This window comes from Hippocampus guttulatus, chromosome 1 (genome assembly GCF_054856545.1).
Source record: "Hippocampus guttulatus isolate MCC_2025c chromosome 1, RoL_Hgut_1.0, whole genome shotgun sequence".
In the NCBI taxonomy this organism is placed as follows: domain Eukaryota; kingdom Metazoa; phylum Chordata; class Actinopteri; order Syngnathiformes; family Syngnathidae; genus Hippocampus; species Hippocampus guttulatus.
Window position 1 is genome coordinate 12,880,810 of NC_141261.1, and position 27,224 is coordinate 12,908,033.

General features: G+C 46.0%; 2 protein-coding genes across 4 annotated transcripts in view; one reads left to right on the forward strand and one right to left on the reverse strand.

The window, feature by feature from the left end:
* Positions 1 to 17,232, reverse strand: part of mmp23ba (matrix metallopeptidase 23ba) — a 19,703-nt gene extending 2,471 nt beyond the window's left edge. For 2 of the 3 annotated variants that reach the window (XM_086110440.1, XM_086110422.1), the window contains exons 1-5: positions 16,786 to 17,232; positions 5,798 to 5,934; positions 3,946 to 4,085; positions 2,179 to 2,589; positions 205 to 315 (exon numbers count right to left, since the gene is read on the reverse strand). In XM_086110440.1, coding sequence (XP_085966566.1) covers positions 205 to 315; positions 2,179 to 2,589; positions 3,946 to 4,085; positions 5,798 to 5,934; positions 16,786 to 16,905 — 919 coding nt within the window. In that variant the 5' untranslated portion in view covers positions 16,906 to 17,232. The remainder of the gene's footprint in view (positions 1 to 204; positions 316 to 2,178; positions 2,590 to 3,945; positions 4,086 to 5,797; positions 5,935 to 16,785) is intronic. The other variant, XM_086110431.1, reaches the window with a different exon arrangement.
* A 4,358-nt stretch (positions 17,233 to 21,590) lies between these two features.
* On the forward strand, positions 21,591 to 26,572 carry ubiad1 (UbiA prenyltransferase domain containing 1). The gene is made up of 3 exons (XM_086110452.1): positions 21,591 to 22,329; positions 23,280 to 23,906; positions 25,780 to 26,572. Exons 2-3 carry the CDS (start codon positions 23,339 to 23,341, stop codon positions 26,265 to 26,267), a joined length of 1,056 nt encoding a protein of 351 aa, XP_085966578.1. The 5' UTR covers positions 21,591 to 22,329; positions 23,280 to 23,338; the 3' UTR covers positions 26,268 to 26,572.
* The last annotated feature ends 652 nt before the right edge of the window (positions 26,573 to 27,224 follow it).

The window sequence follows — 27,224 nt, forward strand, 5'->3', positions numbered from 1 at the left end:
CGATTCTGTAGCAAATGTACACAAAAAGTTCATTTCAGAGCGCCTGCTGCCACCGATGTGGACCGTGAACGCAAGACAGTGTTTTATTGGTTTGGAACTGTTGGCTCGCGTCGGCCGCATTCGCAAATGGATCACAGCGGCTCCTCGGAACGATGGACAGAGAAAACACTTCCTCGCGTCCAACTTGGACCGTCGCTATCTTACCGTAACAGAAATCACAGCTGGACGGGCAGTGCTTCTGCATCAGCTTGCGCTTGCTTTCACAATAGCCTTTCCGAGCCCACGCCGGACAGATGAAGAACCGGTCCAAACATCCTGGAGGAGACAGGAGACACGATGCGGATCACTGACCGTATACGATGACATGAATGCACAGCAAGCGGATCACGGGGTGCCAGAATCCCAGTCGTACATGGAGGAACTCAAGAGATGGCAGCCCTCACTATGTCTTGAACTCCTTCGATCCTTTCCTGACAATCTGCTTCCACCAGTCGGTATATTTCGGGTCGCTTTGGCGGGGCTTGTGAAACTTTCTGGGTCCAGTGGGTGAGGCATTTCCCTTAAGACCCCATTCACAATCCGAACACCAATTCATGATAACTGCCATGTATTACCCTAAATAGCGCGGGATTCAAAAAATTGCCCTTTTTCGAGAAAAATGTTTCAATCTTATCATGGGAAATTCATATTGTTTTGAGAGAAAAAAAAGTTGTCATGTTTTTAGACTGAAGTCGTATAAGACCCCCAAAAAACGAATTCCAAGAACAGAATTTCTGGGATGAAAAATGAATCCTCTCATGAAAATAAATTGAAATTCTCCAAGATAAAAATTTTGGAAATGAAACGAGTGAAAAATCCATCTGAAAAAGTGACTTTCAAAAATACAACTTGAGTCATTCATGGCTTTTATTCAAAATAAATAAGCCTCTATTACCCCAAAATAGGACTGCGCTTGAAAAAAAACCTGTGAAAAACACCCTTTGATCTAAAAAAAAAAAATAAGAAAAGAAATAGGTCTTTGTCCCGATAATAATAACGCCTTTTCGAAAGCTGAACCACGTGTGGACTCGGAACTGCAAAGCCTGCCACTTGCTTCTCACGCTTAATGTTGTTCAGAAAGACAGACGAACCAAATTTGACTGCACTGTGTTTACAAATAAAAGGCTTGGTTTTATTCTTCTCTTGGCGCAACAAACACAATTTTGAATTTTTGTTCATGCTAATAACACAAAACTTAATTATCCGAAGGGTAGTCCAGTGGTTAGCGCATCGACCTCACAGTGCAGAGGTACCGGGTTCGATCCCGGGTCCGGCCTTCCTGTGTGGAGTTTGCATGTTCTTCCCGTGCCTGCGTGGGTTTTCTCCGGGTACTCTGGTTTGCTCCCACATTCCAAAAACATGCATGGCAGGCTGATTGAACACTCCAAATTGTCCCGAATTTTAGCGCGGATGGTTGTTCGTCTCTGTGTGCCCTGCGATTGGCTGGCAACCGGTTCAGGGTGTCCCCCCGCCTACTGCCCAAAGACGGCTGGGATAGGCTCCAGCACACACCGCTACCCTTGTGAGGATAAAGCGGAACAGAAAATGGATGGAATTGTCGGGAAGGTACTCAACGCCATGCATGGCAAACCGCTGGCGGAAACCATAGTTGACTCCTCCGCGGCTCCTCCTGAATACCGTGACAGACCCTGAGAAAACTAAGCCGAGTCCGAAGTATGGAAGCAAAATGGTCCAAATCAAATGGCGTTTCATTTTTTATTGTGTAAAAGGCGCTTAGACGTCATTTAAAAGAAGCCTTCTGTTCGAATACCACATTCCAGAAAACTGCAAAGTGGTCAGGACAGTCATAAACAAAGCAGCCATCAGCCCAATGTGGTCGTCCGCCATGTTTTTGGGGGGGGTTTTGGTCGGACTTTGTCAGCTCCGAGCTGCAACCGATACAGAGGACGAAGACAAAAGGCGCCTCGCGCTCATAAGAAACAGCCACACGCTGAGAAGAAAAAGACAAAATCTTGTATAACCTCCACCCCCCCCCCCCCCCCCACTTTGTTGACACATTTTGTGGCAAACGTAAGCCCCATTCGGGCGAAGCCTTCCAAACAGAACGATTGTGACACACCTTCGATCGTCGCGTTGCCGTTTACGGATTGGAGGGAGGACTGGCGTTCGAAATCGTACCGTAGAGACGGTGCAAACCCCACACCTCGTCCTGTGTGATGAGCTTGCGGCCGGTCAGCGTTGCGTTCAGGTGCATGATGGCTTTCGGATCCCTGGAGTGCATCAGACCCAGCACGTGGCCGATCTCGTGCGTCGCCACGTGGACCAAGTCCGTGAGCCAAACCCCTGCGACGCAAGCACACGGCCGCTGAATAGAAGAGACATTCGCGGCGCACCCCCGGCCCGAGCGTGAGGACGGCGTGCCTTTCTTCCAGCTGAACCGCATGTTCCCCAGAATCCAGTATTCGTGATCGTCGAAGTGGATCTCGCCCGTCGGCGGGAAAAAGGCGTGGGCCAATTCTCCCGTGATACCGTCGAAACAGTGGTGCAAGTAGGACTGCAGACAGTCTGTGTGGTTGACCGGGTAGAAGCCTGCCATAAACACAAAATGCACCCACTTGACGTCACAGGACAGATGTTGCGGATAGACACACCCCTGTTTGAATGCTAGGTTTTTATTATTTGAAACTAATAAATCATTTTTACACGACTGATGTGACCTGTGACCTGAGCAGTCCCCCAAAATGTCATTTCAAGTGGGGATGCCGTGGGATTGAAAAAGTGTGCACACCCTCTTCTAGCTCGGGGCGTGGCTGCGCTCAGAATTAACCTACGCGTTCAAACTCTCGGGCTAAATGGCAGTCGGCACACCTGCCACCATTTAAAGTGCATCTGATGAACCCCGAATGAAGTTCAGCTGTTGTCGTGGGCTTTTCCTGAAATGTCGTGCTAACGCTGGCTGCTTTTTGGAACTGTTCATAATTCCGTCCACCTTGTCTAAATCCCCACTTCCAGCTCGACAGAAAAACACCAAGCATCACCGTAGGTATGTATGATGTTTTAAAACAAAACATACCTTTTACAAATTATGCCCAAAAAGTTCACCCTTGGTATCGTCGGACACACAAAACAAAATCTCCTTAACGCTTGTTGGGATTACATATGTCTTTTTATACAATGGAGCTACTATATTTTCTTAGCTGTGTGTGTTTAATGCATAGCATGTTTGCACTGAGGATTGAGAGGAAGAAATTTCATCTATGCTGCATGTCATACATAAAGCATATTTGACAATAAAGATGACCTTGACCTTGAAAATGTGTTAGGTGCAGAAGTATAAAAGAATGTCTTGTATCAATTGTAAATCATGTCTTTTAATACGGTAACTTGGCACAACAGAAAAAAAACTTCTCTGCACACAAAACAGTTGCCCTCTTTTCTTACTTAGTCTTTGCATTCAGGAGAAGAAAACAATCGGTGTGACATCAGAAGCAGTTTAAAAGCTAGTTAGCGCTCATCAAAACCATGCTAGCGAAGTAAAGAGAGCTGAAAAATCGACTCAAGTCACAGTAGCAAAGTGTTTACGCTTTGCTACTTCCCACCACTGCCGTGCAGGGACAACCTCCCCCTTGGCTCCACTCAATTATTTGGGCTCAGTTTGTACCACAGCGGGGGGATGACAAAGCGCATTGCAAAGTGATCTTTCTTGCCGAAGTTAGGACAGAGCCAAAGTGCTGATGAGACACATCAGGCTTGACTTTCGAAGGCCTCAACAAGGCCTGACACGCATGGAGGTTGTTAAGCCTGTGTTGTTTTTCCATTTAAAAATGATGTCTCGTCTTGACTAGACGACTCGCGGTTTGATGATTTAAGGAGTCTGGTGGCTTCAGGCGCGACCGCACAAAACGTTGCGGCCGTCGCGTGCGCGTTGGAGGATCTTCTACCCACCGATCTTAATGTCCGCCTCCTGGTCCGCTGGCACCTCTCGGAAGCTGAAAGGAGAGACGTCGCTCCACATGGCGAAGGCCTTGGCAATGCCTCGTCGCGTGTCAGTGGCATTGATCAGATTTGTCGGGTAGGAGAGCAACCTGATTGAAAACAAACGACACATCATCTTACCGCACCACAAGTCAGAATTACTGTGATGAAGAATCGACACATTGATATGCAATCACTTTGGGATTATTTTGAAGTCACTTCATTTTTAAGTGAATTGAACATGTATCTTGTATGCAGGTACAGTGGAACCGCTAAAGTCAACCAAAAATCCATCCATCCAACCATCCATCCATCCGTCCCAGCTGACTTGGAGCAAGAGGCACGGCACGGCACGGCACGGCACGGCACGGCGGTGACGCCACCTGTGCTGCTTTCAGCCACGGCGGCTCAGGTAAAACACATCGTGAACAAAAATTTAGAGGTCAAAACTACGTGCCAAATGATTCAATGGTGTGCTCTTACTTTGATGCCATCACAAAAGGCTTTCGAGTGCTTCCAAAGGGAGAAAAAAATGTGCTAGTGACCAGAAATAGAAGTTCCCAGTTCGCACAGTTTGTGTGTAATGGCTAAAGGAACATCAGTTTAAAAAAAAAAAAGAACGAACAACGCAATGTACACCGCTGCACTTTTGTGATGAATCAAGTAATCTTACATCATCAAAGTCCAAGTTGTAATCCTCCCCCACCCCGAAAAATGTCTACTTCAATTTGATTAGAAATCTTCATTTCACGGACTTCATATTTACAATCGTAGCTTGAGATTCAAGTGACGAGGTTTTTTTGTGTGAGTTTTTAATTTTTTTTAAAATATATTTTTAGATACAAGCCATTCAGACGATTTTTGTTTGGTTTAAGGCCACTCCCAGCTGAAGTTTTCTGTCAAACGCAACATAAAACTAAGAGAATTACACTTATTTAAAACACCCGCGAAGCCTTTCCTAGACTTCACTGAATGCTGAAACAATGATAAATGCCATAGACGGGCTAACAAATCCATTTGGTGCTGTTAGAATGATTGAAGCATTTAAGCGATGGCTATTTGAACACAAACGGTAGCCACACACATAGAGAGACAATATAATGCTCACAGGCATGTATTTGTCCTCTGTAAAAAAAACAAAAAACAAACAACCCCCCCCCAACTAATATTACTGCAGCTTATCGATAAATTGTGACTGCCCCCCTCCGTCGCAATGTATATCCTTTCGTGTGTGTATTACTCTGCTCTCCGGGGCCTATGCCACATACATGCACCAGTAGCAGCTGCAATAAATTCATCATGATGCAATAACTGTTTAATTCTACGCATTCTGTTCAATTATATTACGACGATACGCTTTTATAAAGTCCAATATTGTGGAGCGCCATTTTCCTGATGAGAAAACGCACTGCAAATACTTTTATTGCTCCTTTTTGGGAGAGTCTGACACGAATTAAAGGCATTTCCATTCATTTTAATGTGGAAAGCCGCTTTGAGATGCGACTGTTTTGAGTTACTGGATAAGCGTACTAGCGGAACGAATTGCACTCGTATCAAGACGCCACTATATAAATTAATGAATTTATTTATTTATTTGAAGAGCGATTAGCCTCTAGATTTCAGGACGTTGGGTGGAAAGTTACTGTCGGTGTTTCATGACGGCCACCACCTGGCCCCTGAACGGACGGATTTGAATTTGGTTGTTTCTCATGGCGGGAAAATGTATTGGAAAGACCGGCAAGCAAACAAAGGTGGACATTGTGAGTTCAGAGGTTCCACTGCCGATACAAGTGCCCTTTGTAGCAAATCTGGATTAGGATACTTGTAGGTGAGCTTGAACTTGTCCCATTTGAGCTTCTCCGGGGTGAGGGTGTAGCGCTTGTTCCTGGAGAGGTGCAGCACTTGCGAGTGGGCCTCTTTGCGCATTCCGATGAGCAACACGGTGGTGTAAGCTTCTTCCTTGGACAAAGAGAAACCTTTGATTAATCCCTCAAAGGGAGTTTAGGACGTTGGCGGCGGCCTGACGAAGGTTTGAGGAAGCTTGTGAGGAAATTGAGGGAGATGGATGACTGTTTTTTGGCAGAAAGCAAACGTCAAAAGGCAGTGCAAGCATAAATTCCATTTGTCATGTAACGGTAACAACAGTGCGGTGCGGGTCTGCTACTATTTCATCGGCTTTGCGAGTCAAACACTTGCTATGTTTTCATGCGCTGGAATTCCACCTCGCGGAAAATGAAGAGGTCAGCAGTGTAAGCGTTTTCCAAACATGAAGTTTGATGGGGCTCTGGAGTACAAATTCCAGGTAATCACACCTGGATTAGAGACTCTTTTTTTTTGGGGGGGTCAAATTTTCACAGGCTAGCGCCGCGCCGCGTGCTTCAGTCCTCTCGTAAATAATCTGTGACGCGACACAGGTTTTACTTTGTCTTGGCAGCAGTATTTGACATTAGCGTGCACTTTCACACTGATGGGATCGACTTTTCCGAGCTATGAGGGTGAACGCCTCTCTCCAATCTTGTTAGGACATTCATGGCAATTCATAGCCACCTTGAGCTACAAGTGACTTCATAGTAAACATTTCCGCAAAAAAAAACAAAAAAAACCCCCAAAAACGGGCTAATAATGAGCATTGGTGCCTGTCGCAACCATATAATCCTTTAAGCAACAGATATTTGAACAGAAATGGTGGAGCAACACATGAAGACAGACTATAATACTCACAGGCAGTGCTTTAAGTGGTATGGCGTACCAGGGCTACTCAATATTAGCCTTTAGCATACCGGGACTTTTTACAGCATACCGGGACTTCACATGAACCCAGAGTACCTTATCTTGTCCTATTTCTCTCCTGGACTTTTTGATACCTATACGACTTCAGTAATTTGGGTAACTCCCCCCAAAAAACCCCAAACAATACAAAAACGTTTATTTGGCATGTGCGCCATCATTTTGACATGTCAAGGAACGCACCACACCATCAATGCAAAGGCTAACTTCAAAATAAAAGCTTACCAAATAATAATACACTGAAGCCAAAAGAAATAGCCTTATTAGGCTTTTTATCTTGAAAGTGGTGGCGTGACGCCTCGCTTGACTTGTCTTGTTGACATTTTGCCTTGTCTGATCCCATTTTTTTTTTCGCCATCACATAAACACAACTCCATCCGAAACTCATATTTCGTCACTAATTTCGGGACGCTACGAAACCGCAAGTTAATTACGCTTTTATTGTATAATACGACACGAGTCTCTGCTGTGATTTACTTATGAATGAACTTAATGATCTGATGTTACCCACTGCCTAATTTACCTGGCAACAGCCAAGTAAATAAGATAAGAAAAAGATAAGAAAACCTTTATTAGTCTCGCAATGGAGAAATTCCCAATTCGCAGCAGCAAAGTTATGAAAGGAAGAAGTAGAACAACAAAATATAGGAGCTGCTGGAAAGGCAGCCACTCTCGCGGCGCCATTTTGAAGTCAAAATAACAAAAATAACACAACACAACACATAGGACACAGACAGTCGTGCAATCTTCACCACTTTTCTGCATACGCTTTGTTGTCTGAAGCAGTTATCGATGAAAGAGGAGAGGATCAAAGTGTCCTTTCACCAGTGGATCAGAGACGTCATGCTGAAAATGTGCACACGTCTGCTACAAGCTAAGTTTTGAAAGCAAACACGAAGCTGTAGCGTCCATTGACGAAAAGAGATGAGTTCACTTCTCCTGTCCCACGTAATCCGCTTCAAACTCCAAGCCGCGACTCCCAGTTCCACATACGCATCGGCGCTCCGCGCTAACGCTCCTTTCTTCTCATCGTCGGCTCCTCAAGACTTACATCCATCCAGCCGCAGACCGTTCAACAGCACCGATCTCTCCGCTGAACAAAGCGGGGCTGTGAAAAATGCTGCCCATCCAGGCGCAAGACACAAGCGCCGCGGGACTGTCCAGCAACGACAGTCAAATGGCGTCGACATTCATCCCAGTCAAAAACAGTGCTGGTATACCCATGCTGCCGAGAAGGCGCAACCACCAAGCACAGAGCCTCCTCCTTGATGAATGTCGTGGCCAAAAAATGCTGAAAAAAGTCCACATCAGGTCCACACGACGTAACAACAAACACAAAGTGACAAAACAAACACAAAAACAACAAAAAAAGCAAGGCTCATGAGAGCACTTGCTGACGGCTGCCTACTCGGGCGCCATCTTGACTTCAAATACCGGCACTTATTATTTATTCCACTGAAAGCACTGCTCACATGCTTTGACTTTTATGCATTCTTGGCTTGCTTGCCATCGCGCCAACTTCTTTCTGCAGAGTGACTCGTAAAGCTTTGAGCAGCATGCGATCTTTTTTTAAAAAAAAATAAGTTATTTCATTCTGACGTCTCATCAAGCGTGTGCTGTTATGGGTTATCGGTTTGCGAATGGCCCATGCTTGGATGACTTTTGGGGTAGAGGAACCCCATGAAAGTCTCCCCAGACTGGAGTGGAAGATTTATGCTGCGCTGATGAGACTATAGGCTATGTTTCATAGGTGTCTACCTTGCGATAAGTGTTATCCTTTAAAAATAATTTGTCAGCTTTCCTTTTTTTGGCGTTGTGTGGAAAAACCATCAGAAAGCCTGAATTCAACGTTGCATTTTGCTCCCGACCGGCGACTTCCTCTTTCGGCCTCACCCAATCAAGATAAATAGATGCAATGCTTCCTTCGCTTCCTTTCCAAAATAGCGAACCCACAGGGCACACGGTCCTACACTTTCCTCCCACCGTTATGTGAGACTGCGCAAAGCACCCTTTACTTCCCCGTCTTTACTTCACTCGATGGATGGGACCCACATGCTCATTAATAAATCGTAATGAATTCCCCGCCACGTTTCACGAGGTTAAGCCAGCGCAGATACTTCTGACATGTCTTGCTCATTTCAAATGATACTCGTTCACGACTGAAGATGAACCCGAAACTGACTAAACACAGTCGACTTGAAGGGGGCCTCTCCGTGAGCCGTCACCTTACCGTGGTGGAGGGGTTTGTGTGTCCCAATGATCCTAGGAGCTAAGTTGTCTGGGGCTTTATGCCCCTGGCAGGGTCACCCATGGCAAACAGGTTCTAGGTGAGGGACCAGACAAAGCACGGCTCCAAGACCCCTTATGATGAAAAAAAATTAAAGGATCTCAGTTTCCCTTGCCCGGACGCGGGTCACCGGGGCCCCCCTCTGGAGCCAGGCCTGGAGGTGGGGCTCGTTGGCGAGCGCCTGGTGGCCGGGCCTACACCCATGGGGCCCGGCCGGGCTCAGCCCGAAGAGGCAACGTGGGTCCCCCTTCTCATGGTCTCACCACCCGTGGGAGGGGTCAAAGGGGTCGGGTGCAATGCGAGCTGGGCGGCAGCCAAAGGCGGGGACCCTGGCGGTCCGATCCTCGGCTGCAGAAGCTAGCTCTTGGGACATGGAATGTCACCTCTCTGGCAGGGAAGGAGCCCGAGCTGGTGTGTGAGGTAGAGAAGCTCCGACTGGATATAGTCGGACTTGCCTCCACACACAGCCTGGGTTCTGGTACTAGTTCTCTCGAGAGGGGTTGGACTCTCTTCCACTCTGGAGTTGCTCATGGTGAGAGGCGCAGAGCAGGTGTGGGCATACTCATTGCCCCCCGGCTCAGTGCCTGTACATTGGGGTTCACACCGGTAGACGAGAGGGTTGCTTCCCTCCGCCTTCGGGTGGGGGGACGGGTCCTGACTGTTGTTTGCGCATATGCACCAAACGGCAGCTCAGCATACCCACCCTTTTTGGAGTCCTTGGAGGGTGTGCTGGAGAGTACTCCTGCTGGGGACTCCCTTGTTCTGCTGGGGGACTTCAATGCTCACGTGGGCAATGACAGTGAGACCTGGAGGGGCGTGATTGGGAGGAACGGCCCCCCCGATCGGAACTCGAGTGGTGTTTTGTTATTGGACTTCTGTGCTCGCCACGGATTGTCCATAACGAACACCTTGTTCAAACATAAGGGTGTCCATATGTGCACTTGGCACCAGGACACCCTAGGCCGTAGTTCGATGATCGACCTTGTGGTTGTATCATCGGATTTGCGGCCGCATGTTTTGGACACTCGGGTGAAGAGAGGGGCGGAGCTGTCAACTGATCACCACCTGGTGGTGAGTAGGCTCCGATGGTGGGGGAAGATGCCGGTCCGTCCTGGCAGACCCAAACGTATTGTGAGGGTTTGTTGGGAGCGTCTGGCAGAATCCCCTGTCAGAAGGAGTTTCAACTCCCACCTCCGACAGAGCTTTTCCCATGTTCCGGGGGAGACGGGGGACATTGAGTCCGAGTGGACCATGTTCCGTGCCTCTATTGTTGAGGCGGCCAATCTGAGTTGTGGCCGTAAGGTGGTTGGTGCCTGTCGTGGCGGCAACCCTCGTACTCGCTGGTGGACACCAGCAGTAAGGGATGCCGTCAAGCTGAAGAAGGAGTCCTATCGAGCCTTTATGGCCTGTGGGACCCCAGAGGCAGCTGACGGGTATCGACTGGCCAAGCGGAACGCAGCTTCGGTGGTCGCCGAGGCAAAAACCCGAGCGTGGGAAGAGTTCGGTGAGGCCATGGAAGCCGACTTCCGGACGGCTTCGAGGAAATTCTGGTCCACCATCCGACGTCTCAGGAGGGGGAAGCAGTGCACCACTAACACTGTGTACAGTGGGGATGGGGCGCTGCTGACTTCGACTCGGGACGTTGTGAATCGGTGGGCAGAGTACTTCGAAGACCTCCTCAACTCCACCAACACGCCTTCCTTGGAGGAAGCAGAGCCTGGGGACTCTGAGGTGGGCTCTCCTATCTCTGTGGTTGAAGTCACCGATGTGGTTAAAAAGCTCCTCGGTAGCAAGGCCCCGGGGGTGGATGAGATCCGCCCGGAGTTCCTCAAGGCTCTGGATGTTGTGGGGCTGTCCTGGTTGACACGCCTCTGCAACATCGCGTGGTCAACGGGGAGAGTGCCTCTGGATTGGCAGACCGGGGTGGTAGTCCCTCTTTTTAAAAAGGGGGACCGGAGGGTGTGTTCCAACTACAGAGGGATCACACTCCTCAGCCTCCCTGGTAAGGTCTATTCAGGGGTGCTGGAGAGGAGGGTCCGTCAGGAAGTCGAGCCTCAGATTGAGGAGGAGCAGTGTGGTTTTCGTCCCGGCCGTGGAACAGTGGACCAGCTCTACACCCTTAGCAGGGTCCTCGAGGGTATGTGGGAATTCGCCCAACCAGTCTACATGTGTTTTGTGGACTTGGAGAAGGCGTTTGACCGTGTCCCTCGGGGAGTTCTGTGGGGGGTGCTTCGTGGGTATGGGGTACCGAACCCCCTGATACGGGCTATTCGGTCACTATACCACCGATGTCAGAGTTTGGTTCGCATTGCCGGCAGTAAGTCGGAATCGTTTCCAGTGAGGGTAGGACTCCGCCAAGGCTGCCCTTTGTCGCCGATTCTGTTCATAATCTTTATGGACAGAATTTCTAGGCGCAGCCGAAGCGTTGAGGGCGTCCGTTTTGGTGGCCTCAGTATTGCATCCCTGCTTTTTGCAGATGATGTGGTGCTGTTGGCTCCTTCAAACGGGGCTCTCCAACTCTCACTGGAGCGTTTCGCAGCTGAGTGTGAAGCGGTTGGGATGAAAATCAGCACCTCCAAATCTGAAACCATGGTCCTCAGTCGGAAAAGGGTGGAGTGCCCCCTCCGGGTCGGGGGAGAGATCTTGCCCCAAGTGGAGGAGTTTAAGTATCTTGGGGTCTTGTTCACGAGTGAGGGCAGGAGGGAGCGAGAGATCGACAGGCGGATCGGTGCAGCGTCTGCTGTGATGCGGACGTTGTATCGGTCTGTCGTGGTGAAGAAGGAGCTGAGCCAAAGGGCGAAGCTCTCAATTTACCGGTCGATCTACGTTCCAACCCTCATCTATGGTCACGAGCTATGGGTCGTGACCGAAAGAACGAGATCCCGGATACAAGCGGCCGAAATGAGTTTTCTCCGCAGGGTGTCCGGGCTCTCCCTTAGAGATAAGGTGAGAAGCTCGGTCATCCGGGAGGGGCTCAGAGTCGAGCCGCTTCTCCTCCACATCGAGAGGAGCCAGATGAGGTGGCTTGGGCATCTGATTCGGATGCCTCCTGAACGCCTCCCTGGTGAGGTGTTCCGGGCATGTCCCACCGGGAGGAGACCCCGAGGAAGACCCAGGACACGCTGGAGTGACTATGTCACCCAGCTGGCCTGGGAACGCCTCGGGATCCCCCGGGGAGAGCTGGAAGAAGTAGCTAGGGAGAGGGAAGTCTGGGCTTCCCTGCTAAAGCTGTTGCCCCCGCGACCCGGCCCCGGATAAGCGGTAGAAGATGGATGGATGGATGGATGGACTTGAAGGGGAAACATTTTCGACCAATCCTCACCGAGAATCCTCAACCTTTCCCGCTGATATTACCTTTTTTTTTTCCTTTCTTTCTCTTTTTTTTTTTTTTTTTGATATTTCGAAGGAAATGAAAAGACTCATTAGGCACTAATCTCATTTGTCTGGCTGGCCCTCCTGCCGCAGATGCTTATCTCAGGATGTTACGTAACCCTGCGGGACCAGCATGGATGGTCACATAATGAGAAAACATAGCGAAGGAAATGAAATCAAGCCATTTGTCATGATTGTCACAGCCGGAGGGAGGCACAGACTGGATGCCCGGGTCGGGCCCGACTACGATCCAGCCATAAGTCAACACGCGGTCTACAGACCCGAGGCTGGATCTCGCCTTTTGAGCATCCAAGGTTGACCTTGTTGTCATGACGTGATACGAACGAATTCATCAGATGGCAAACCACACCGCTGAGAAAAATTGTACCAGTTGTGAAGCGCTCGCAAACGTGACTGACCCCGTGTCGTGAGTGCCCAGAAGTAAAAAGCTGCAAGGGGGGAGTGAGGTGGGGGGGACAGACGTCATCGACATAGACGAGCGTGAACCAGGTGGCATTCGTGATGCAACACATTCCGCGACGTAATTTTTTTTTCTTCTCATTATGAGCGCTGTGAAAGAAGGCAACTATTTTGTTTGCATTTATATTAAGATAAGATAAGATAAGAAAACATTTATTCATCTCGCAATGGAGAAATTCCCAATTCACAGCAGCATTGCTGTTGTGCAAAGTTATTTTGTACAATACAGAATTTGTACAGTAAAAAAAATAAAAAATCATTATTTTTGCACTTCGGAGCATTTTAGAATCTGTACTTATTTTTGTTTTTTACTTTAGTACACGAGTGGAATCCGTACTTGTACTTTCTTGGAGTGGCATGTGATAGCTTTGCCAGCTCTGACTTTGTGCTCCTTTGAGCTTTTATTTCTTTTTGGTGTTGGCATAGTGGGGCAGATTCACGAGTCTCGGAGGATGTTCATTCAGTTATTTTTTTTAGGGGAAAAAAAAAGCAGATTGGATTGGATAAGCTTTATTGTCAAATGTGCTGTATGTTACCCAATATTATCAATGACTGTCCTGTCATCTTCATAAATCTCATTGGAACGGCAACAAGTATAATTTCCAGCATCCTCACCTCGCCCAACGCAGATTCAGTCGTCACCGAATATGACAATCATCGAGTCAACCGCAGTCCACCATTGCTTTTCCCTGAGGCGATGGTTTTTAATTTCGCATTTCTGAATGTACAGCTAAATCCCCGTTTCCTTTGGGTTTCCAACAGTTCGTCACAGGGGCTTGACTGTGGTTTGATCCCATTTGTTCCTCAATTGTTTTGCCATGCGTTTTCTGTTTTCAAGACATATTGCTTAAGTTTTTCGGTCTTGACGCTGTGATGTCTTCTTTGGTCAACCAGCATGCTTGCCTTGAACGAATTTCCCCTGTTGTTTGTACTCGGTCCAAAAAAATGTGATACACATGACGGTGAACAACCAGCATCTTTTGCAACGTTGTGTGGCGATTTAGTTTCTTGAAGAAGTTGGATCGTTCTCTGCTTTGTTTCCTGTTGGCATTTTGATGCACGGGAGTCCATTTGGTGCAGCAGCTCTTCGAGGTCACTCCTGTTGAACTGTAGACTCACGAGCGGATCTCATCCGGCTCCGGCCTTCCTGTGGGTTTTCTTCGGGTACTCTGGTTAGCTCCCACATTCCCAAAACGTGCATGGCAGGTTAATGGAACATTCATAATTGTCCATTTTCTGATCCACTTATCCTCACAAGGGTCGCGGGGGGGGGGGGTGCTGGAGCCTATCCCAGCTGTCCTCGGGCAGGGGTTACACCCTGAACTGGTCGCCGGCCAATCGCAGGGCACATATAGACGAACAACCATCCACTCTCAAACTCAGAGACAATCTAGAGTGTTCCATTAATCTACCACGCATGTATTTTGAATGTGGGAGGAAACCAGAGTACCCTGAGAAAACCCACACAGACACTGGGAGATTATGCAAACTCCACACAGGAAGGCCGCACCCGGAATCGAACCCTGCACCTCTCACCGTGCTAACCAGTTGACCACCGGGCCGCCGTGGTCTGTTTTTTTTTTTTTTCTACAAATTTAAACAACTGAATGAACGTCTGAGATTCCAATTTTTTTTTTTTTGCCAGGGATTGTCATATTTATTACGATATTTCTTTGGAAACAGAATCATCTTTATTGGCCAAGTATGCAGATCACGCAAGGAATTTGTGTCTGGTAGTATCAGCTGCACTAGTATTGCAATAACAAGCAACTACAATCAAAGACAGGACATATAAGTATCGAAAGACTTCCCGTAATGTAAGGCTACCATTGCATGTGATTCTTTTTCATATGTTCTCAAAATAGCGAGATGTGATACATGAGTAAAAAAAAAAAACTACTAACTTTGACCAGTGCAGTCTAGTGCGAGGTGTGATCAAAATCTGCGCAGCGGCGGGTTAGACCAGGTGTTGGTAATTTCTCGGATGTGTGCAAGGCGGCGCAAAAAACTAACAAAAAAAGGCACTGTACACTAATTCGGCATGAACACAGCCGACTCCAACCAAAGCAGCTCCTCTCATTGAAATATGGCACATTTGCCTTGCATCGACAATCTTGAGTGAGTCAAATCTGTGAGACAACCGAAACTTCTCGAAGGACGAGTGTCTGATTTGCTCATCTGGGAGGTCCAAGTGCGAAAAGTCTATTCATGAGGTACTGCAAGCAAACCGCCGCGGGAGGATGACGTGAGGTTGAGGGTGATCACACATCTGTGAAGTGGGCATTTGGAGACTGCCTTCCACCCTGATGCTTTACTTTGGTGTGTGGACCCCCCCCCCCCCCCGCCGTAGCTTTGCCGCACCGAGCGGGATGATTTTAAAGAATAATGATCATGTGTTCAAATAATTAATTTCATCCAGTGTGTTTGATGCATGCGGTTGTCATATTTCTGACTGCCATCCGTGTTGCAATCGAGCACTTCACGAGCAGTGCTGGGACCACATCGATGTAATGTGGCAAAGTATCATGCGCAAAAATCTCATCCAGTTCTTGTCACGGTTTTGCATGTTCCTGGTGTGACAAAGCAGTGCACGAGTCGCCATCTGCATGCTATCAGTGTTAGTAAGCACTAGACTAGTGGGATTGCGTCACTATTAGTACAAGCGGCACGTAGTCGTGTTCGTAGTGCAGCACAGTAGTTTCCCCACAAAGATTTAATTACCAGTACATACCCAGAGGGCCAAAAGTGGCACTCACTGGAATTAGTAAGCGAGTCATTCAACTGGTGCGCTGAATTATTTTACTTGTGAAGACACACCGAACTTGCATATGGACTTGAAGCTGGATAACACGAATGCTTTATTGCTGTTTGAGCATTTATAATATCCAGTTTATAGTCGGACACGGCCCCTCTACATGTTCTGCCGGTATGCTTCATTGTCTTACTAGTGAGGACAAAGACGGTACTACATAGATCTGAAGGTGGATATAATATATATCCTTGATATCCAGGGGTGTCAAACCTGCGGCCCGCGGGCCGGAACCGGCCCCCAAGGAGGTTCGATCAGGCCCGCAGGATCATTTAAAAGTGAAAAAATGCATAAAAGACAAGGAATCGTTTTAATAAGGTGTGATTCATGGAGTATCCACTAGGGGGCACACCGTTCTGATCAGAGTAGAAGACAACATTGTTTTGATCAGGGAAGAAGACAACAGCAGCCTCAGTCTGTCACTGAGACAGACCCAACACAGCAGACGCTATCAAGGTCATGCGATTACTTTATTCTTTACATATTTAATAACACTCTGCTTAGTTTCTAAAGTGTAGGCAGGGATTAAATTGAGATTTTATATGCACGTGTGTAGATGGTTTAAAAATTCCTTTCTTTATAAATCTCGTTTAATCTTAAAATGCATTCCTATTATTTTTCAATACCAATCGCTTGTTAAAGTTCTGTGCCTTGGTACAATCAGTGGGATCAGTTGCAATCCATATATATGAATGAAATCTAAGGTGCTTCATGAAATGTTTTGTAAAAGATATGCTCATTACATTTCGACATTTTCCTGATGTTTTCGTGCTTCTTTAGACCAAAACAAAGGAAAGACATATTATTTTGGTTATTTATAGCAGAGTATGGTATCATTTTAATGGTCGGGCCCACTTGACATCTACCGAGGCCGTATGTGGCCCACCATGTGAAATGAGTTTGACACCCCTGATATACATGCTCAAATTGTTTTCCATACAAAAGGAAATACATTTCATTTTACCATGTTAGGGGGCAAATTTTGTGTGAGAGCCAGTAAGTAGAAAGCAGCCGGCATATTGTACCTAACGAAGAGAACACGAATGACGCCAGAGGAGCCTTTCGCGCAGCATACCTCGGTCCTCCACGAGGGGAACGCGGCGCTCCGGGGCATCCCTCCGAGCAGGAGGCTGAGCAGCGCGGCCGCCAGCAGAGTCGCCCACCCCCACCTCCTCCTCGGACAGATCCCCCCCATGCCCGCGGCGGTGCGCTGGAAGCCTCCGAGAGAGAGAGCGGCGTTCGGCAAAACGGTCCACTCGAGCGGCTACTTCTCGGCCATTGCCCTCGCTCCGCCGTGCGCCGGAGCTTCTGCGGGTCCCGAGTGGGATGGGACGTGTAACGTAAGTGCGCAACTGTGCGGCTCCGCTCGCTGCGCCGCGCCACGGGGGCTTGGTTTCACATTACCGCACGCAGGGCAGCGGGTCAGCGTCGAGACGCTCTAATTGGAACCAAACGCGCTCCGTCCATCCTGGAGTCACTGCACACTTCTCGAGTCTAGCTGCCTGGCTGCGGCGCTTGCACGTGGCGCACAACTTCAAACTTGGCTTCAATTTTTAACCCGACACCACCCCCCCCCCCCCTGCCCCCCATTTATATTGCAGCTCTGCTGCTTTTACCCAGAGGTGTCAAAAGTACTCAGATTCTGTCACAATTAGAAATACATATACCAAAAAAAAACAAAAAAAAAACTCCACACTCATAAAAGAAGCAGTATTGCTTCAACGCAATTCGGTATCACTGCAAGCTACAATCACAATAAACATTGTTGTATGGGATGTAAGGGATAACATTACATGTTGATTGCAAATACCGGTAAGTATTCTCTAGTAAGGTATCCTACTTGCATTGTCCAAAGTTTCCTTTTAATTAAAAGAATGTCCTTTTGTGGGAAATGACACTGGTACACGTCTTTTATGAACATGCAAGTATGTGAACTGCAGCATACAGTACAGGTATATGAACAAAATACAGTATAACAAGACGCATCACAAAATTAGGACCATTTGCTACAAAATGAGACTATAAAGAAACCTGGTTGTAACTGGCGCCAATATTGAGTCGTTGGTTGCAATGACAACGAAAATACAATTTTTTTTAGGCTTGTTTTGTAAAAGTACTTTATATTTCTCTGTGAACTTTCATATTTGTTTTTTCTTTAAATCCTCTTAATACGTTATTTGGAATGTTTTGTTAAGAATCACTTCCGGGTCACGTGCCGTGGATAGCGAGGAATGAGAGAAAGATCGAGAAGACAACTTGAGAGAGAGACGGAGACAGAGCTACTATACCGTGTGGTCTACGTAATTTAATTTGATCTACTTTCGGTTTACCAAGGTGCACACGGTATGTCATTTTGTGTTTATTTATTTAATGTCTTGTTAATATTGTAATTTTGACGTTGTTTGAAATGTGTTTTAGTTTTCACGGTGTTCCACGATTAAACGTTTTTGGACATCAGTACGAGGCGTCATCCTTGACCGGGGTAGATACACTGGTGGTTTTTCTTTCCACTCACTCACTGTCTCAAACTTGATCACCACGCAACGAATTTTTGAAGCCAGTCACGGGACGCTTCGAAGTCCTCGATGCCCACAGTTAGCGCTACGGAACTGGCCTTCTCTCTAATTAGCCGTCCAGTTAGTGGAAGGTTTTTTAGCACGATAACAGGTAAAGCATTCCAGGAAACGTTCGTTTATTCCATTGTCCGTCGAGCCACAAGAAATTTACTCTGAGCAGCTAATCGGATGCATCGCACTCTCGCTTCCGCGGTCATTTCCCGTTCCTCTTCGTTTGGATGCCACGATCTACAGAACGTAAATGTCAATGGATGAAATTTAAAAATCGTTCGCGATTCTAGTCAAACTCATGCCAATTGAGTCACTTAACATGTCGCCGTTTTGGATTCAATGATCGAAAAAAGTGGCGCGGACACAATTATCCCGTCATCGAACGGGACTTGCTTGAGTTTGCGCTACTGCGGGCTTCCGTATGGCTTCCGGGTTCCGAGTATCGAAACCTCCGTTGTTATGAATCGATCGTTAATGTATATCATAGTCGAATTTTTAATGCCTAGGTTTTTATTCCGGGTGAGGGAATTTCCATTTAACAGAAGTTCGTAGGTGGGAATACTTACTGTAGTTGGGTCAGTGGGTTGCCAGTCCATCCAGCAAGGGCTATTGGAAGTGAGTACACTTATTTATAAAGACATGAACCTTGCCTAGAATGTTAAGAGGTCAGTGTAAAATTCATCTTGTATACCTGTAAATTTACGTTCCCCTCAAAATCTCTCTCCAGACAACTATTAATCGTATAAAACGCTACCAACAAAAGTGAGCACACCCCAAAGTGAAACTGAAGTCCTAATAAATTTCAAAACATTTTGTTTGCGCAGACCACCATTATTTTCATATATGGCCTTGAGCATGGAGTTCAACAGAGCTTTACAGGTTGCCTTTGGAATCTTTTTCAACTCCTCCGTGACAACATCATCCAGCACCTCCACCTTCGGTTTTAGGTCTGGAGACATACTTGGCCAGTCCATCACTGTTTATCCTCATCTTAGTAAATATTTTGTTGGCTGTCAAACCTTTTGAAAATGTATTGTAAGCAAGCAGGCAGCATGGCGCCCTAGTGGTTAGCACGTCTGCCTCGCAGGTCTGAGCTTCAGGATTCAAAGCTTAGCGCTGGCCTGCCAGTGTGGTGTTTATTCTCCCATATTCCATGGATTTTTTTTTCTTCCCGACTTATTCCCACATGGTGTTGTTTGTGTTTGCTTTAACCAATACCACCCATCTCATCACGTTGATGGGAAACTTGGTTGGCTGAGACCTGATTTCGATTAGCTCTTGGGCAAGCCTCAAGGGTTCATATATTTTTTCCACCGTGCATTGTAAATGTTTCTTTTTATGTTTTATCCACTAAAACAGAAAAAAAAACATACCATTGTTTGTTTCATCTTTGTTTAACCTGACTGTTTGTCTAGAGCCATTTCGACCCGGTTTCCACGGAAAAGATATCTCGGGGAGGCGCAAACACTTTTTGGCATCCGAAGCTTATGAAATCCATGCAGTCTATTCATGTTTCAGAAAATTACATTTTATTTATTAAATAAACACATTTGGAACAAAACAAAACAATTGCAGAGTTGAAGGTATCTTTCAAAGGAATTAAAATGCTGAACTTAAAGCAAACAAAAATGCTGTGGGCCATCATCCTTTCAGCTTTCGGAGCGTGTAGCGGAGCCTTGACCTGAATTTAAAAATACAATGGGAAAAAAAGAGCACTATTTCACAGAACAATGAAATAAATATTTGCAAAATAACTGCCTGAAGATTTATTTTCCCTTCTGCTCCTGGACCTCCACGCACAGCATCTGCAAATCAGGGCTGTAGGAAATCACTTTCATCTTTACTCAGGACTGTAAAATGCTGGCGTGAGCGTTTTTTATTTTTAACATTACTCATTGTGGAGAATAGCTGATCTCATGCATCTGTGGATCCGAAGATCGACAGGACTTCAAATGCATGTTTTGTAACGCGATTTGCCGGGCTGTCTGATCGTGTGACGCATATTTTGAGCGACGAAAAATAATACAATATGCAAATAATTGCACTGTATTTTAATATTTCGAGATCGCAATAATCTTATAATTTACAACTACAATTAAACAGAATTAAGCAGTTTTGGTGTCGCTGGGCTTCCGCGCATGCCGCCTGTCAAATCTGCCTGATGTCACGTGAAGTGCTCACAAGCGTCTCTGAAGAAGGCGAATGCGAAGGCTGGTGACCGAAATTTCACAAGGTCTTAAGGAAGAAGTGGTGGTGTCGGGAGGCAAAATAACAAGGCTAGAGTGTAGGCAAACATGTTTTTTTCTTATCAGGCTAGTAACAGCACAACACTAGTGAGTACAACTCACTATAGTCGCCATTACCTTTCCTTCCTTTTTCATCTCAATCGTATCTTTATAGAAACAAACACTGCCACCTAGTGTACAGTTAGAGAACATAACAAGTGATAAACGTTTGTGAGACAAATAACATACACTTCCATCGGACATCCATCCATCCATTTTCCGAACCGCTTGATCCTCACTAGGGTCGCGGGGGGTGCTGGAGCCTATCCCAGCCATCTCCGGGCAGTAGGCGGGGGACACCCTGAATCAGTTGTCCATCGGACATTTATAATTCATTTTGCCAGGGGACGCAGAGCCGCAACATCAGGATGAAAGAGCCGCAACATCAGGATGAAAGAGCCGCATGTGGCTCCAGGGCCATAGGTTGCCGACCCCTAGTGTAGCGTGTGACTTCAAAAGAGATGCATCGATGTAGGTTGCAAAGGAATCACATTGTTAAATTCCTGTCACAATATCAAGAAGAAAACAACGTGGTTGCTCATAGTTTTTTGTTAATGTCTGTGTAGATTCACAAGCATCCACGTTGTCCACAAAGGAGGTTGACTTGAGAGAAACGGTCTTTCTGTTTTTTTTAAATCCGTGACTGAAATAAGACATACAATAACAAACAAACACTACTGTGCGAGTGCAAAAAGTAACTCGTGATGTAGCGAGGGATGACTATAAAGCCACCATTTTTAACAGAAATAAGGAATTTATAACTGAAGAAGAAATATATTTATTATATATTTCAAAACATCGTGGGGCGACAATGTATTAGACACCTAATAGGTGTAAATAACTGTTTTTATTTTAGTTCAGTGTTGTAGTGTTAACTGGTGTATTAATCATTACATTGCAGACGCTGGTACGTATATGGGATTGTAAAAGGTCGGAATAACTGTTTCTCGTCGAGCCTTTTAGACGGTTGGACGCGTCACCGAGGAAATGGTGCCGGTCAGACGCAATAAGGGTGAATGCTGTATGGCACTGCGGTCAGGCCAGCCTCCACTCGCAAAATTGAAATCAAGACAGCCGCCACAGCGGTTTTTGATTCTCTGGATTACGGTAATGTGTCATCATTGAGTGACGTTACCACCTTCAAAATAAAATCGTTTTTAACTAATGCATGGACGTCACACTAGTTTGTATGTTAAAACAAGTTATAAAATAATTTATTTGCTGTCAGGCACCGTTGAATTCACCCAGGGAAAATGAAAACTCAGAATAGCACCAAATATGTCTTAGACCTGGTCTGGTTGAGGGATAACAAAAATTCAGTTTGAATGTTTTTTTTTTAAATCACGTCAAATTGTAGTCATTGATGCAGAGTTAACACAGACTTTATTTTCTATGACAAATTCACAACGGTGAGAGAGTTGTCATTCTCCCTGGGTGAACGGATCGTTGCCTGGCTGCTAAGAAAGTATTTTATCGCATTATTTGAAATCCAAACCACAGTACATGCATAAAATGGATCACTTTTATCTTGAAGGTGGCCAACGCCGCTCGCTGGCGGCAGATTACCGTAATGCACAGTATTAACTATCGCTGTGGCGACTGCCTTGACTTCAATTTCACGAGTTGAATGGCCACCAAGACGAGACCCCTCTAAATTGACACCTAGAATTTGAACGCGCTTTTTATCCTTCTTGGCTCCGAGTGTGGCCAGCGATGCCCGCCTGTGACCCAATGGACTCTTCGCTTCTCCGGGGGAAGCCATAACCCGTAAGGAAGCGCCGTGTGACGTCTTCCCCTTCCATGCTGTCCGGACGAGTTGAACGTTAGCATCTTTTAGTGGCTAGCCACTTAGCTTTAATCCTGTAATCTCATTAGTTGGCCTCCAAACTAGACATAAAGTGAACGTTGCTAATACACTCGTGTGGTATATATTTTGGTGCCAATGCAGATTGTGGCGTCCTGATTAAAATATGTCTTTTAATCCTCTCGCGTTAGTGCTAATATGCGACCAAAATATTGTCCAGTGCCATTATGAATCGAGTGTTTGTATTGTTTTCACAAGTAAAATATGACAAAAGCTTTATTTTATGCGTTATTTTGTCCTCGTGGAATGCTACGTGTTAATATACAAAGCCAATTCCAATGAAGTAGAAAAATATAGAAAAAGTGATGCAACACAATGACATACATGACCCTGCACTTGTTTTTCTTTGGAACATGTTGCACCCATAAAATTCTGAGTTGATGATTATTTGCTAAAACCAATCAAGCTGATCAGTTTCCACTTTAATCATCTTGTCTTTGTAGTGTATTCACTTAAATGTAGGTTTAACAAAGATGTGATTTGGACCTTCAACCACTGGAATTATCATTGTTACTTTAAAAAATATAATCTATGTTGTTTGAGTCTCTTTACCTGGAACACCATCTGCTGTGACCCGACAGTTCAGATTTAGAGACTGTTCAACTCATACTCCACAAACGCCATATTAATCAAAATACTACGTTTGGACTAGAGGCTGCATAGAACCTTTTGCTGTGAAGAAATGTTTTTTATTGACTTCCCCTTTAAGTATTGCAGCTAAACGGTTGTTCTATTTGGTGCTCATGACATGCGTTAACTTGCTTCAAGCCAAGGTCGTAGCTTTGATTGGCAAACGTAACGTGCGTTGATGAAATGGAAGAGTGTGTCACAAATATGTTTGTCCTTTTCCAAGGAACACCTGACTTTGACATCGGGCGTCATCACCGCTTCTATTAATAACTGGCTGAAGAAATGGCTGAGGAGCACAAGTACGGCATGGCAGAAACATTTGTTCTAGCCGGATCGAACGGCCTCAATGGGCAACTGTGGCACCCAGCGACCACTAACTCGCAGCAAGCAGGTCACATCCCAGATTCCAACCATGTGTCCAGAATGGCCCGCGTGGCCTCCGACGTCAAGCACACGTGCGCTGCTTACGTGTTGGCGCTCAGGCCGTGGAGTTTCAGTGCCTCGCTCACACCGGTGGCCCTCGGCAGCGCGCTGGCATATAAGCTGGAGGGATCAGTGGACTTGGTCGTCCTCATGGTGTGCGCGGTGGCCGTGCTGGTAGTGCACGGTGCCGGCAACCTGGTCAACACCTACTACGACTTCTCCAAAGGCATCGACCACAAGAAAAGCGATGATAGGACTCTGGTGGACGAGATCCTGGCGCCCCAGGACGTTGTCATGTTTGGAGCCTTGTTATACTCTTTGGGGTGCTTGTGTGCCACATTGCTCTTCTTCCTGTCTACCCTCAAACTGGAACATCTCGCCCTGATTTACTTCGGGGGCCTCTCCAGCTCTTTTTTGTACACCGGAGGTAAGTACATCACCCATTCATCTATGGCTGTGTATTTTTTTTCACTCATATTTTAAACTGCAGTGCTCCTATGCACATATGACGACCACCCAGCAAATGACAATGACACTCAAAACAACTTTAGCTGTTTATTCCTGTGTGACATTTGCTTCATTTCGCTTTAACTTCACATTAACGTGCACAGAAATGGCGCTGTAGTGATTCAGTAAGGCAAATAATTTGGTTACCCCAAAAAAGGTTGACAGTACAAAACCATACACAGTCAACGTCACAGATGCTCCAGTAGAACGTAAGTAAGGATGTTGACTCTATTTGAGACCTGCACCACCCATGCAGACATGATTCAGTTTAATCATGCAAAATCCGTTTTCGTCCAATTAACCCGTGGGATCATCGGTAGAATACTCAAATCTAGAAATTTACAGGCGCGCTGGTGGTCGTGTAACCTTCAGAAATGTACAATTGTGTATTTATTTGCATATAAACCATGACGGCAGCGGTTTTCTGTTAGATCTTGGTGAAATGATTGATTTCGAGAATATTTGGAAACACATGCGGTTTGGGTCTCTTATGTCGGTTGTATATCGAGACAGACCGAGAGAGTGTTAAGTGTTGTGTGGTGGACTTTTAGAATCTTAGATTTTTCTACAACTGGATTAAAAGGTACACACAGTATTTTATATTTTGTTTATGTATTGAATGTTTGCGTTTGTCTTTGTTTTGGATTTCAGGGTATGGGGCGTGGTTCTTTACCGGAGTTAGATCCACCATGTGTGCTGGAAATGCGGGTGACGTAGCAAGGAGTAATAGACAATACAATAATAATACATTTTATTTATAAGCGCCTTTCAAGACACCCAAGGACACTTTACAATAACAAAAAACACAAAACAATACGGGTTGAGCAGTGGCAGCCAAACGCGCCAGCGTTCACTCAACCCGGAAGTCAGAAAGAAACCACAAGGGAGGGAGAAGGGGAGAAAAAAACCCACGCTCGAACTATCCTCATTTTGAGGATAGTTTGAGTTAGGCAAAAAACTCCTGCATAAGCATATGACAGTTACAACAGGTCACAAGACATAAACAATGAAGACGGTGATACAAGGGAGTGTATGAAGGAGGGGGTGATGGTGGGGGACTAGCTTCCATGCATACTTTCATCAGGGGAAGGTCGAGATAGCAGATGTTGTTTTGGTAGCAGGCTGCCCAAGAATTTCAGACAGCCTTGAGTCCGTGGCTTATGTCTCTTTAGTGGCGTCGATCAGCCAAATCCGTGATTTCTGTCAAAATTTGAGCACGGATGGTTGTTCGTCTGTGTGTGCCCTGCGATTGGCCGGCAACCAGTTCAGGGTGTCCCCCGCCTACTGCCCGAAGACAGCTGGGATAGGCTCCAGCACGCCCTGCCACCCTTGTGAGGACAAAGCGGATCATAAAATGGATGGATGGATTAAAAAAAATATACGGATAGTCATTACTTTAGAATACATTTGATTAAAAAATGTTGAACATTTTTTTAACAGAACAATTTGAACTTGAAACACACATTTTTACGTACTACTGATGATTTTAGTTTTACACAGTACCGTACAAAACTATTTGGGCATGAAAAGATGTGGGCCGTGTACACTATCAATGTTATAATCTTAACATTTGGCATTCCAACCACCAATCTTGGGAAAACGTGCAGAATGAAGGCTCGAAGCCTTCTGATTTGATTAACTATTGTAGCGCAAATGAGCAGATGGTCCATTGATTATTATACTCGCAAGAATTTAGAATTTTGGCCATTGCGCGTCACCGCAAAGTTGAATGACTTGCTGCATGGCTCAGTGCGCGGCAGGCCTAATGGCATCTTATTTTTTCCCATCCTCAGGGATTGGTTTAAAGTATGTGGCCCTGGGAGACGTGGTCATCCTCATCACTTTCGGACCGCTGGCCGTCATGTTCGCCCACGCCGTGCAGGTGGGCTACCTGTCGGTCCTGCCGCTTGTATACGCCGTCCCACTGGCCCTCAACACAGAGGCCATCCTCCATAGCAACAACACCCGAGACATGGACTCGGACAAGCAGGCGGGTATTGTCACGCTGGCCATCCTCATCGGGCCCACGCTCTCCTACGTGCTCTACAACCTGCTGCTCTTCGTCCCCTACGTGCTCTTCTGCATCCTGGCCACGCGCTACACCATCAGCATGGCGCTGCCTCTGCTCTCGCTGCCTATGGCCTTCCCCCTGGAGAAGCAGTTCCGTAGCAGGTGCTACACCAAAATCCCCCAGAAGACAGCCAAGTTGAACTTGCTCATGGGACTGTTCTACGTTTTTGGCATCATTCTGGCACCTCGGGGCAGCCTGCCTTTACTATGATTCATATTCAGTTGACTTTGTGTACTTCACATGCTTTAATTTATTATTGTCTAATTTATGTGTACTGTAGAAGTAGAGTTTAGCTTTTTCTCTCGGTCACTGAAGACAGTGAATCAGTTTTAAGGTCAACGCCGAGTTGCCATATTTCTTCAAAAGCAGATGCCCGAAAGTAACGATACAATATTGACTTTGGTACTCCTTTCTTTGAACATACTGTTAATTTGTACAGTGTGGTATTGCTTTTGGGGGGGTTGCCAGCCAAACAGTGTTTCTTTGCATTGAAATAAAAGTTGATGACGCTTTAATACTTTGTCTTCATTTTTTTCTTTTGTTTACAGACTAATAAATGAACCGGTGGGGGATCATATTGGCGTCTTTGGCACATTCTATTGAAGGACTATATAAACAAAACCAGCAGGAGACATTTTCATCTGTTTATGCAGAAGAGAATAGTCATTCCAAATACATGACTACCTATTTCACTTTAGTGTTTCCGCGATGAATTTGTTTTTGGCTGTTGCGTTAAAAACAAGAAGTCGCGTTACAAACTTACATTGACCAGCAGGGGGTGCTATTGGGTAATCGCTGAAATGTCATGGAAGATGCAGTTTGTTTTTACTCTTGCTTTACTACTCCTGAAAATCGGTCTTGTGTTTGAACACCTGTATTATCTTTTTTATCGAACTTTGCACCGACAATGCTTAAAATCTGTATGCAGTTAAATCCGTTCACTGCATTTAATAAAGGAACACTTCCATCCCTCCTTCAGGCTCCGTAGAAATAATTTGATTCACCCTCCCATTGTACTTCTGTGAGCTTCTCCCCGCAGGGCGTGAGGGCAATGAAGCACTGATGGCTTCACCCATGTTTTGATTTTTATTTTTTTAGTAACCAATGAATCCGAATGATTAAGTTTTACAAAGCCCCTTTACAACAAGGATCTAATTAAAACGACGA